We start from the raw sequence: 13255 nt of genomic DNA, 5'->3' as shown, positions 1-13255 counted from the left end.
ATCATAAATTACAACGTTTAAATTACCGATCCCTTGGCCAGTGATTATCATTGCTAGCTGGTAAATGAGGCAATTTTCCTAAAATGTTTCAACTTCTACATTCCCATTAAGAAAATTTCCAACTAATTTTCTGAAAAATATGTTTTGGAGACCTTTGATTTTTGAAAGCATTTATTTACACTTAGATTACTACTTCATTTTTCACTTGTTACTAATAAGGTGATGATATCTGATGACTGTGGAGTCCTGGCAGCTATTCTTTGGGCTGCTACCCCAAGGACAGCAGTTTGAAACCACCTGGTACTCCACCGACGAGAGAGGAGCCTTTCTACTCCTGTAAAGAGTCACGGTCTCGGAAACCCACAGAGACGGTTCTACTTTCTCCTATAAGCTTGCTAGGAGTCAGAATCAACTCGATGGCAGTGAGCTTTTGGCTTGGCTAACGGCTCCCTGACTTTTAAGACTAGAGTGGGGGTCAAAGACCTGGTCATGACAGAGCATCCGTGTGAAGTCAGAACTGCCCAGATGGTCTGGGACTAAAAATCACAATCATTTTTCTTTTATTTAGATGTCATTATTCAGTGTTTTCTGGCTTAAAATGTCATGACTGAGGTTTGCAAGCTCAACACCTAATTTCAGATAGAACAGGCATCATTTTTCAATAACTGCAAACTTAAAATACATGTTCATGTACATTCATACATACAAAACATACAATAAGCATCACTCTGAAGGTGAAATGTAAAAAACTAGTTTTAAGGTGAATTACCTTGGATTTTGGGAACACTGGCTGGCTGTCAACTCTGGCTCAGGTTTGCTTGCCTTCCTGCTCCCCCTGCTCCCCTGCTCCCCTGCTCTCCTCTGTGGCAGCACATCATCTCTCCTTTTCAATGATCTAGTTCAGTCCTTCTTCTTTTTAATCACTGGGCAAATCATGTCATAATTTTCTTTATTGTTGGAATAATTTAAGTTTGACCTATTACTGAAATTAGAATTATTCAGTGGTTGGGATTAAAAACTAGATAGGCCTTAAAAATAAATAAATAAAAACTAAATGGGCCTTGACATTAATCATTTAACTAATGTAAATATGAGGGCCTGGTATTTTAAAAGCTCATATAATTATATACTTCACGATGTAATTGTCTCTCAGACCTCAAAGGCGTGCTCTCATGCTCTTGGCCCTTGAGTTGTCTCTGCCATTCCAGCAGCCTCCTTTAAATGGCAGTCTCCTTTTGAGGCCCCTGTAGGTCATTCTCCATCACTTGATTGCTATTTATACTCTGCCTTTAAAAGCTTTTAGAATATAAGAAGTGATATTTTCAGGATGTGCTAGCATTGTATCATTACAGTATCTTAATTTTATGAAGAACTTGACGATGCTCTAAGATTAAACGTTTTATTTTGCCTTTATGTTTATTAGTATGCGAGAAAACAGCCTTGTTCCATTGGTTCAACATTTTATAAAATAGGTAATAGATCATTTGAATTTTTTACTAGTTATGGGAATGCATAACAATGTAGAGTTATAGTTTTCTTTGTGTAATTTTTTGCTTGTGGAGCTTATATTTCTTAAACATAGCTATCTGTACATGGGCACATAGGCCAATTATATGTACACTTCACAAATTAAAATGTATCGCCCCTGACAAAAGCAAACTGATTGGGGAAAACGTGGCTGGTGAGCAATGAGGACTGAATTGTGCGGGTGGTAGGTTTGTGAGCGGAAAGGCAGGTGCGCATGGCCGTGTCGGAGGAAAGGCGGTTCCCGGTGCATTGTGAGCCACGCTCCTGGCAGAGTGAGTGACACTGGATGATTGAAGAGCAGAGGGGAGGAAATGCCGTTGCTCCCCCTTTGGAAGCTAACGACATCGGGGGCTCAAGCATCACAATTGTGAGGGTGGTGCAGGACCAGACTGTGTACCTTTCTGTTATGCATGGACTCACTATGCGCGGGAGCCACGGGGGTGGGGGCACCTAGCAACAACATACATGTAATGCAAATCTTTTCCACGTGGAAGGCAGTCGTGCCTACTGATAGCATGCATCTGAAAGGCTAGAGGGGGTGCATTAGCCACGCAGTTCAAACTACAAGGAAGCCAAAATTATAGGAGAGCCGAGCCCTGAAAAATAACTTTTATAATCCAAATGCCATGGTAAATGCAGCTACAGAGAATGGTCGAAGAGCCCATTTGTGAAAGTGGAATCCTGACATGAGGCCTTTGGTCAATGAGTGGGCGAAATGGTCCCTTGAATTGGATAACACAGCGCATGCCCCAGCGACTGATGAAATGGATGTGTCCACAGGCGAGCCGGCGCGATTACTGAGGCCATTGACCTATTTTCTCTCTCCGCAAATGTGCTCCTCAGTGGATGTTAGCCGGGAGGAAGTGAATTTAATTCCAAAGAAGATATTTTGTAGATGGGCAAATTTAATTTAAGAAGTCACTTAGCTATTACAGAAGAGAATTCTGAGGGAAAACATTATGACCAGTAACGACATTATTTTCAGTGACACCGGTTTTGCATGGATTCCCTTGGAGATCTGTATGTCCAGCATCAGTCACTCATGTTTATTGTTACTTAATTTTGGATCAGGTGGCATTGAAATAGTTCAGTAATTTGTCAGATTAAGGTGTACAATTGAACAATAAGTAATTTCAACCAGAACATGTGTGTTTGTGTGTGTGTGTTTCACCTTATTTTTAAAAATATGCCACAATATGTCTTACTAATTACTGCCCAAAATAAAAGCCTATTTTATACAAATATTTATTCTAAAATCTATGTAGTAATTTTTGGAGACTGGAGACTCTGGCAGTAGTTAATCCTGGTTTGGGCCAAGTAAAAACATCACTGTTTCTAAATTATCCCAGAAGATACAAAGGTGCAAACTTCCCTACACCCCTTATGTTTAATATTTTGTCTTTGAAATGAAGGTAGTAGAAGCTACTAAAGCTTGTTGTTCTCTCTTACATATGCAAATATAGTTAATTATTATCATTCCTATCTTGATAGTCCTAAATTAATTTTTTTTCATTTTCCCATTTTTAAAATGTGCAGCCTATTATTACTTGTGCTACATAGTGAACTGTGTGGAATCATAAAGTATTTGGGAAATTTGAAAACTAAATCTCTTAAGGCATTTCACTTGAAAAATATAAAGTAAGTTTTACTTCCAATCAATGGATTTAGAAAGTATGCTTGTTGACACAATGGATAGATGTATGGATTGTGATAAGAGTTGTACAAACTCCCAATAAAATGATTTTAAAAAGAAAAAAATATGCTTGTTTACTTTATTTTCTCCACTCTGTGATGTTTTTACTATTGTAATATAAAAATTTTTTTTCAAAGGAAATCTGGTTGAAATTTGTATATACATCTTCCAAATAATTTCCTTGCACCTTCAGATATTAAGTATGTTTTTTGTTTATTTCAATTGGAACAATTCTCACTAGAGGAAAAAGAATGTGTGTTCAGGGGAAAAAAGGAAACGTGCCCGTTCACTGTGTGCATTGACTTTTCTTCATCTGATCTAAAGTGGAAGGATTCTCTTATAGCAGTGTTCTGATTCAGGCACTGTGTTTGCTCTAGAATTACTTGGTAATTTGCCAGGTAGCATTCACCACAGACACCTGACTTTCTGGTATATCATATTTCACTATACCACTTAACATTTGTACAAAGGGGAAACAAACACCCCTTCCAGTTCTGATGGTTCCCACAATCAAAATAATCAACATTCAAAGAAACGTTAAACTCATAAAACTTAATCTGGCCTATAATTTTCCCAGTCGCAGCATGAATTGTTATTATGTGTCACCTAACAGCTGTACTTTAAAGTGTTTTCTTTTGAGAGCTAGCTGGTTATCTTTTGTTGACCATTGGCTGCCCTCTAGTGGGCTAAACTGCCCTGTTCCAATGAACCTCACAGGGTGGCAAACCTAGAGAGCCACTTTTATGTGGAAGTGAGAAGACAGTCGTTCATGATTTCGTGCTCATGTTTGGCGTTGGCTCTTGTCTTCATACTACTAGCTGTATAGCTTTCTGAAGCACCGTGACCATGATTTGCAAAGCAGCTGGCATATATTACAACTATACATATTAGGTATCTGCATACTTATTAATGTATGTCCACCTAAAGGAGGCGCATTAAAAATACAACTGATCTCTTTGACTGTGAATCTCGACACATCTCCATTGTACCCCTTCTTGTACGCTATCTGTTACTTATCTCTAAGCATTATTTATTATTCTTGCTTGCAGATGCTACAATTGTGGTGGCCTTGATCATCATGCTAAGGAATGTAGCCTACCTCCCCAGCCAAAGAAGTGCCATTACTGTCAGAGCATCACGCACATGGTGGCGAGCTGCCCGCACAAAACTGTTGCACAGCCGCCCACCACTTCTCAGGGAAGACAGGAAGCAGAACCCCAGCTGTGCTCCCCGACTCTCCCCAGAGAGGCGGGAGGGGGCCATAGCTGTACAACACCACCATTTCCTCAGGAGGCCAGGTCAGAGGTCTCGGAGCGGTTGGGCAGGACCCCTCCAGAAGCTTCCTCCACCAAGTCATCGGCAGCACCAGAAGAACAAAGCAGAAAGGGACCTTCAGTTCACAAAAGGAAAAAGACTTAACTCTTTGCAACATGTCATTGTCTTACCCAGTCGGGAGTCTACCTCACGCAAGTACAGGGGAACAGTATTTCACAAACACCATCTGACTTGGAACTTTAACTACTGTTGAGGAACTGTGAATTTTTTTAAAAAACAGACAAATCACTCTAAGCAAATTACCTTTGAGCAGGGTGTCTGGTCTTTTGTGTTATTCGGAGAATGAGATATTCTGTCTATCTATGTACTTGTGAATGAGAGGGAGAGAGCCTGAGCCTGTGTGTGTATGCCTGAGGAGTTTATATTTAGGAATGTAGCATCTATATAAAGAGGGGTTGTCTTTATCTGTGTGTGTGTGTAGAGATGTAAGCACACACCTTCTCCCACCTAATCGGACATCTCCAAGAATTGAAATCCCACATGGAGTGCTAGAGGTGGTTTTGAAAATAATCCCTGGAGTTTTTCTTGAAACATCTCTTTTTTCTATGCCTCAAAAATAAAACCATGACTGTTACCTTTTGTGTGAACCAAAGGCTACTTCGGATCTCTGAGCTGCCCAGCGTATGGTACTGAAAGTCTTGAAGACATCTGAGTTTATCCCGAGTTTGGAAATGCCTCTTTTACTCAGTAGCTGTAGAGTGGGCTTTTTGCCGTCTTCTTTCTTCCTTGTTTGAAGGCAGGACCTTAATTCCATATGCCTCCGACTGCCGCAGCTCTTTTTGCTTCTGGAACACATAACTCCAGAAAAGACAATGAATGTGTACTTTCTGTGCCGCTACCTTCAGTGTTTTAAGTTAATATGTTTTGGTTAAGAAAATGAATGGGGAGGGTCTGTGTAAATGTAGTGACTGGGTTGCTGTTAAGTTTTGCTTTGATAGACCAGCTAATTCCATGTTGTAAAAACAAATTAAGGGAGGATGGCAGCAGAGGCTGCTTACCGTGAAGTCGACTGTTCTAACCATCACCTAGCACACGGGCTCTCCTCCTTCACGCCTGAAGACGCAGGGACACCAGTCATCGCATCTTTGCGTGGCTGCTCTTCCCCCCTGCAGAGCGAGCTGATGTGTTTCTAAAACCAACAAGCAAAAACAGCACAGAAGCGAATAAAGCACCGGGGTTGAGAATGAGACTTAAGTGGATGCTCTCCTTTGCCCAACGCGTATGACATGCATTGACATTAAAAAGCTTAGTGTTGGGTGTCAGGCCACTGCCGTGGTGAAGCCTGGAGCAGAGGTGCCGATATGGCTGGCACCGAGAGCTCCCAAGTATTTAATAGAATAAAAGCGGCCCTCTAGAAGTCGCTTTCATTCCTTCTGCCAAAATCATCTGTCTGGTGGGTTCAGAATGAGCACCCAGTACTGGGGATGGATGGCTTTCTCAGGCCAGGCCCCGATTCTATTAAGAAACAGGCCAGGGACCCATCGTAGTCATGGTCCCTCAAGGTTTCAGTCATGAGAAATCATTGATTTGGGTGTCGTTTTCATTCTAGATGTTACAGGTAAGTTTCTGAAGCATCAACAGGAAGGTATCATTTAGTTATTAACACTTAACATTGGCAATAAGTGTAGTTCTGTTTGTTTGTTTTTGCTTGATTTTTTAAATGAGCCTGTTGGTGTAAGCTCAGATAATCAAACCAGGAAAACAGCATCACTGAAACGAGACCCATTCTGCGGAGTCCTCGGTGCCCCCTCCCCCATTTGTCCTGCCCTGGGAGGCTGAGCGTCCTCGCTGCTCCTTCCACAAGCCGCTCACAGGAGAACATGCCTCAGGTTGGGAGGCCAGTCCTCGACACCGCAGCCTGAATCCACGACCGGGTTTGTGAGCCTCTCCACGGTCTGTTCCGAAATAGCAGTGTGCTGAAATGCAAAGCTTACCTTTGACGATATTGAATGTGATGTAGCCGTAGAAAAGCACTTCCTTGCCTTACGTGAGGATCGTGAAGCTTATTTAAATAATGTAGACCAATCAAAGTGGCATCACTTAATTTTTAGCAGGTGTGCTAAGCAGGTTAACAGTACAAATGCAAAAGAGTAAGTCACTTTGAAAATTCAAACCAAAGTTCCTTGACCTTAAAGAACTAGGAAATCATGGACGTGAACCTTGGATGCCCCTGTTTACAAAGCACACGTTCAGAGCTGACATCTCTGTTAGGACGGAAACACTTGAGAACTGTGGTCCTTTTTCCGGTGCAATTGGAAATTATTTTAAACTTCTTGCCAGACTGGACAATGAAGAGCACATTGACCAAGCCTACTATCTTGTGATGGATAAAAAGTTAGGGTTTATTTTTTATATAAGAATAATATCACTCTTACATGACATACTCAGGACAAAGAACTTTGCTCAGGGAACATACCATAGGATATTGTTGTGATTGCCGTCCCTTCTTTACAGAACGGTCTACAGTCCTGCTTACTCCGAACCAAATAGCTTAGATCTTTATGTAAGTATTGTGTACTAATATTAGTAACTACCTCTGAGTTTGATAGATCACATTTCTGAATGTCAGACGTCTGTTCTCCTATTTGTATCTCATGTGAAAGAACCTTAAAGTAAAATTCCTGAACCCCTGTGTATCCGAGCATCGCTGGTGTGAGCACGGGGCCCATTTACCTGGGGGAAATACTCTGTTTACAGCAAAAGGCTACCTCATAGTTGATGCATAGCACACCTTTATGCTGCTCTAGCTTTACAGGAGGCTGGCACCTCTCTGGTACAGACCCTTTTTGTCTGTCTTGTGGTTAGCAATTCACAGCTGCATCCTTCTGAGAAACACTGGTGAGTAATGAAGCATCTCGTTTTAGTTAGCAGAGTCTCTTCAACATTTCCTTCAATTCATCATGTTCTTACCTTGAAAAAGGATGGGTCCTCTTCAACCTAAGCAAAAAACAAAAGCAGAGACGCTATCTTGGAAGGAGCTGCTTTGCCCAAAGGAGGGGGGCCTGGGTGGGCAGTAGAAGGGGGATCCGTGCAGGAATGCGTTCCTGCTGGCAGGCAGTGTAAATGATGCCAATATCCCTGGATGAAGTACTTGTGTGTATTGCCCCAGAGTCAAGTAGGTTGCAGGCTGTAAGACCTAGGCGTGTAACTAACTAGCACCAGTGTGCCAACACCTGAAAGTGCAGTGCCACTCCTCGCTGCTCCCGTGAAGGGCTGTGGGAAGTGTCCGTTTGCAGGGGTTATTGATGGTCTGGGCAGCAGATCTGAATAGGCTGTCCCTCCACCTCACCCCCATGACAAACAGAATACTTGGGCTATTGACATCTCAACATAAATGTCATTCCCAAGAAAGACACGCCACCTGTCGCTCCGTCCTATGAGGTATTCATTTGCTACCTGGCAGATAGTGGTGGGATCATTTTTATATTTGCATTGCTAGTTTTCATTAGAAGATTTGGGGTGTAAATTTTTTTGTTGTAAAAATCATGTTTCAGAAATGGACATTCCATGAAACCAGAACTTCTTGTATATTTTAAAATATGTATGTTATCATGAGTATGGGGGCGGGTGGGTAATGAATCTGTCTCCGGACAGGATTTTTAAATGGCTGGAACCGAGAATTTAGTGATAATGATCATTTGTGGCACATGCAGAGTTTCAGTAACGTGCCTGGTGCCCTTATACACTGAATGATGTTGCCTCTTCGCGGTGTCGGAAGGGATGAATTTATGAGCTCTTTGGTAAAGCTCCTTGTTCTGCTTTGACTATTTTCAATTCTCTGTTAAATGTTTGGAGGAATATGAGTCTGCGGTGTGCTGACTGCCATGTATATTGCAATAACTGGTGTATCAGTGAATACCCTGAAATCAGTAGAATGCTGTATTTTTCACCTGATAGCAGTCACTATACTTTTTCTTCTTGAATTATTAAAATTGATTTTTTAAATAAAAAGGGAAGGATATTTAGAAACCCAAATAATTGCACATTTCATGGTATTTTATTCTTAATAAAAGTGACACTCTGATATTTAAGAATTCAATGGTGCGAGTGTTTTGTCGTTGTCTCTCTGTAAGGCTGTTGTTTTTAACTGATTTCTTGAAGGGAATTGACCCTCTTGATAGTTTTAAAAGCGTACCAGATAGACTTATTGTCTAGCCTGCTGCTCGCAGGGATAACAAATGCAGTTTCTCAAAGAGGTTATAAAGGGTTTGTGATGACAGACACAAACCAGACGGGCCTTTCCCTTTCCCCATTATCAATAGGATTCTCTTCCTCACAGCCTCCGCAGTCGCAGTCGCAGCATCTGTTACCCCTATTTTGTGACCAACTTGTATTGTGACTTGTTGAATTACAGGGACTATCTGCTAATTCTTTTTCAGATGGGGCACTTGAGTTGCTAAATGCAAGGTTGGCATTTCAAACCCAGCAGCTGCTCCCCCCAAAAAAGATGGGACTGTCTGCTCCCATAAAACCGTAAGGAGCAGTCCGCTGTTCCAGAGGGGCGCTGTGAGTCAGAAGCAACTCGATGGCAGTGGGTTTTCTTGTGTGTGTGTTTGAAGTTTGGTACATCAGAGAGTACGCTCAGCTGGGGCTGGTTGGGAACAACAACAAAAAATGAGTACCCCTCTGCGCTTGAGTTTGCCTTCACTTTAATCCTCTTCCAAGGAGCATTTCGGAATATCAGCAAAAATCACCCCACACTTGCATTTTGTTAATCTCTGCCACACAGGGTCGCCATGAATCCGCATTCATTTGGGTTTGGGTTTGGACCTCTTTTTCTAGGGGTTCTTTTCTGTCAAGCCTTATGCTTGCCCTAATCTACAGTCTCTTTTAAAGAAATCGAAAAGTCACTTGATGCCTCACTGTGCTCTGTTCACTGAAATAAAACCAGAACCAGTGCCATCAAGCCGCCTCTGACTCGTAGTGAACCTATGCAGGGTCCCGCGGGGAGACTGCTACAGAATGGCACAGCGCCGGCTTTCTGCCACAGAGAAGCAAGTGCGCTTGAGCTGCCGCCCGTGAGTGAGAAGCCCCATGCCTAGCCGCTAAAGTAGATGGTGGTACATGACCTCAGGGCAAACGTCCCTTTAAGATACGTGCATTCTGCATTGCTATGTTGAAGCTTTTCTCTCGGGTGATCTTAACTTGGTCTCCTGCAACTGCCTACTAAAGGCAGGCATAACATGTACATTTTAAATTTTCTTCTCCATTCAGCTGAAAATGGAAATCTGGCCCCTCATCCGTGGTTTTCACAAAAGGCGATTCCTTCACATTTGTCAGTGCATAGTAGAATAATGGACACTGGATTTTCCTCTGTAGGAAAAGATATTAAATCCCTATTTAAATAAATGGAAATTGATTAAAAACTCACTACCTGTCATTCCTGTAGCATAATAAAGTACGTTTGCAGCCCCTGAGTGGTGTGCTTTTTCTATTCCATCTTCATCCCTAGCAGCTACCTCTCAAAGGGTGCATTTCAGCCGCCACCACCCTCTTGTTGAATTGCCCAAAAGATAGATTAAATGCACGAAGCACCAATTATCGCTCTCAGAGGGATGGGCACATGATGGGCATGTAGAGATTTTGTCAGTGAATAAATGGATGGACCAATTTATTTAAAATCCATCACATTACTCAGGTGATGCTGTTTGTTTCGTATGCCAGTCTAGTCTTCGGTTGAAAAGGTGGCTTGCAAAAATGATTTCAACTCCCAAGTTCAAAGGGTTTCTTAGAACAATAATCTTGAGCATTCCCCTCTAGTCATTACAGTCCAGGAGTTCTGGTCCTTTTTAGGAAGACGAGTTCTGTTCTACATTTTATCTCCCGTTCCAAAACTTGTAATCCTCCTGGAAGAAAACAGCATCATCTAGAGCAGCGGTTCTCAGCCTGGAGGTCGCGCCCCCTTTGGGGGTCAAACAGCCCTTTCACGGGGGTCGCCCGATTCATAACAGTTGCAACATTAGTTATGAAGTAACAAAGAAAATAATTTTTGTTTGGCGGTCATCACAACATGAGGAACTGTATGGAAGGGTCGCGGCAGGAGGGAGGTGGAGAACCACTGATTAGAGCCTCAACAAATTTTTTATCTACAACATCTGGCCTAATGGGACAATTATGCAGCATGCTAATAAATGCAAAAACAATGGAAACAAAAGCAACAAACAGATGTTTCACATCTTTTAATTAGTAAGCAAATAATTTTAAGATAACTGATAAATAAACCCTGGTGACATAGTGGGTTATGCTTTGGTCAGCTAACAGCAAGGTCAGCAGTTCAAACACTACCAGGTGCTCCAAGGGAGTAAGATGAGATTTTTCACCTTCCTATAAAAGTTTACAGCCTTGGAAACCCCAGGGAGTTGTTCTAATCTGTCCTAGATGGTTGCTATCAGCAAAAGTGAACGCCATTGACAGTGTTATATGACAAAATGAGAGGCCTCAGCCAAGTTTCCAGACCAAAGCAGAATGGGAAGACAGGTCTACTTCTGAAAAATAAGGTAACAGAGAAACACTTCTGAATAGCAGAACCTTTTCAGATAGAGTAATGGAGAAAGAATCCCTCAGGTTAGAAGACATACTAGGGGGCACCCCCCCAAAATGGATCCCCCCCCCCAAAAGCTATGTATTAAAAATCAGGTGAGTAAGGTGTCTGGGGCAAGAGAGGCCTGCTGTTTTTTGTCAAACTGGCGCACTGAGATGGCTGCATGAGCAAGTCCACTGTCGTGGTGGCAAAACCTGTCCCCCATCTGCCACAAACAGGCCTGTTTTTGTTGCACTGTTATGCAATCTTTTCAGAACTTCTAAATAGAAAGGTTGATTAACAGTCTGACCTGGTGGAACAAACTCCAAATGCACTACTAGTCAACATTTTCATCCGCTGGGGAAGTTGACAGACGTCCAGAACAAGGTTTGTCATCAATCGACTTATCCCCATTTTTGAAGTAAAACCACATGTACACTTGAGTTTTCCCACAGTGCTGTCTGTGTGAGCTGTGTTCAACATCACACTTTCTGTGGCATTTTTCTGAAACAGCAAACAAAATTTCACAGCCACACACTGTTTTCTTAAATCAGCCATCACGCGTGCACACACACACACACACACACGAGTTTTGAGCAAAACTGCTTTCATGAAAAAAATTCACTGTGACCAGAGAGAACCTTCCCAGGATATGCCATTGGATATGCACTAACTCAGAGTGAGTTGCTAGATCAGTGGTTCTCAACCTTCCTAATGCCACGGCCCTTTAATACAGTTTCTCATATTGTGGTGACTGCCCAAACATAAAATTATTTTTGTTGCTACTTCAAAACTGTAATTTTGCTGCTGCTATTAATTGGACGACCCCTGTGAAAGGGTCGTTTGACCCCCAAAGGGGTCGTGACCCACAGGTTGAGAACTACTGTGCTAGATGCTCACCTAGAGGGAACAATGCATTCTATGAAAGCTCCACCCAGCTCCACCCTGCTTTCCTGTTTGGGGACACACCCCCTTGTATGACTGGGGTAAAATGATATCATCGAAGTAGAGTTGACCTTAATGATTTGAATACAGTAAAACTCTTAGGATCTTCATATGTTGATGTGGCATAACTGAAATTGAGAGAGAAATTGGAACGTCCATTAATAAACGGAATATGCAGTGAGCGTACACAGTATGAGTCAAAGAAAATTGGAAGCTATTGCAAATTAAATTAAATTCTTGAACATCAACATACAAGGCTTGATAGAAAATTGAAATGTCTATGAGAACTGAATGATGACCTTAAGTATATTCTATATGAATTTAGAGGCCATTCGAAGAAGAGACTTGATACATTGAACTCTAGTGATTGGAGACAAGTAAAGTTGTGGGGTGACATCAAGATACATGAAGAAAATAAATGGTTATTAAAAAGTGTAGCAAAAATTGTAGCCAATAAAATATACATCATCATCTTTTTGGTATTCTCTGCTTTCAGTCAGAATTCACCTGACATCAACAATGATAGCCTTTGTTCCATGTCCTCTTCTAAATCCAGCTTGAATGTCTGGAAATCCCTTGCTTAATAATTGAAATATCTGCATCACCTGAGTATTTATTGTGTGTTGCTTTTTCATTTATTATCAAGCTTCATATTTTTTCCATTATGCCATTAAAAGGACAGGGATAAAAAAAAATAGTAGAATAGACTCTGAGGTTTGCTTTTGTATGTAGAGTAGCTAAAGTCTGGAAGAAATAATGAAGTGAAAGAATTTAAAAGATTATTTCAAAGGTTGGTTTGAGAAACAAAGTAAACCATTATAATGGAATATGCACAGATGTGGAGTTAGAACACCAAAAGGCAAGAACACACTTGGTATTTCTTGAGTTGGAACAATGGAAAAAAATCAGGCCTAAATTTGTAATAGCAAAGGATTCTGTGGGTAAAAACTGAACCATATAAGAACCATCAAAAAATGAAATACACAGGGTCACTGCACCAAAAAGAATTGGCTGACATTCAGCCATTTCAGGAAATAGTGTCTCATCAAGAACTGATACTACCAAAGGACGAAGTTCAAACTGTACTGAAAACACTGGCTAAAAACAAGTCTGTGATCTGATGGCATGAATACCAATTGACATCTTTCAACAGATAGATCGATGCTAAAAGATCTCATGAATGACAAAGAATTTGTAAGAGAGCTAGCTCTTGGTCAACAGACTGGAAGAGATTC

At 41.5% G+C, this 13255-nt stretch overlaps 1 protein-coding gene across 2 annotated transcripts in view; it reads left to right on the top strand.

Moving 5' to 3' along the window:
• LIN28B (lin-28 RNA binding posttranscriptional regulator B) overlaps window positions 1-4639 on the top strand; it is a 107038-nt gene extending 102399 nt beyond the window's left edge. For both annotated transcript variants that reach the window (XM_075554007.1, XM_075554006.1), the window contains exon 4: window positions 4270-4639. In XM_075554007.1, the coding sequence (XP_075410122.1) occupies window positions 4270-4639 (370 nt within the window). The remainder of the gene's footprint in view (window positions 1-4269) is intronic.
• Window positions 4640-13255: the final 8616 nt, after the last annotated feature.

The sequence above is a fragment of the Tenrec ecaudatus genome, chromosome 7 (assembly GCF_050624435.1).
Source record: "Tenrec ecaudatus isolate mTenEca1 chromosome 7, mTenEca1.hap1, whole genome shotgun sequence".
NCBI classification, from domain to species: Eukaryota; Metazoa; Chordata; class Mammalia; order Afrosoricida; family Tenrecidae; genus Tenrec; species Tenrec ecaudatus.
This window is presented reverse-complemented; position numbering and strand designations above follow the sequence as displayed.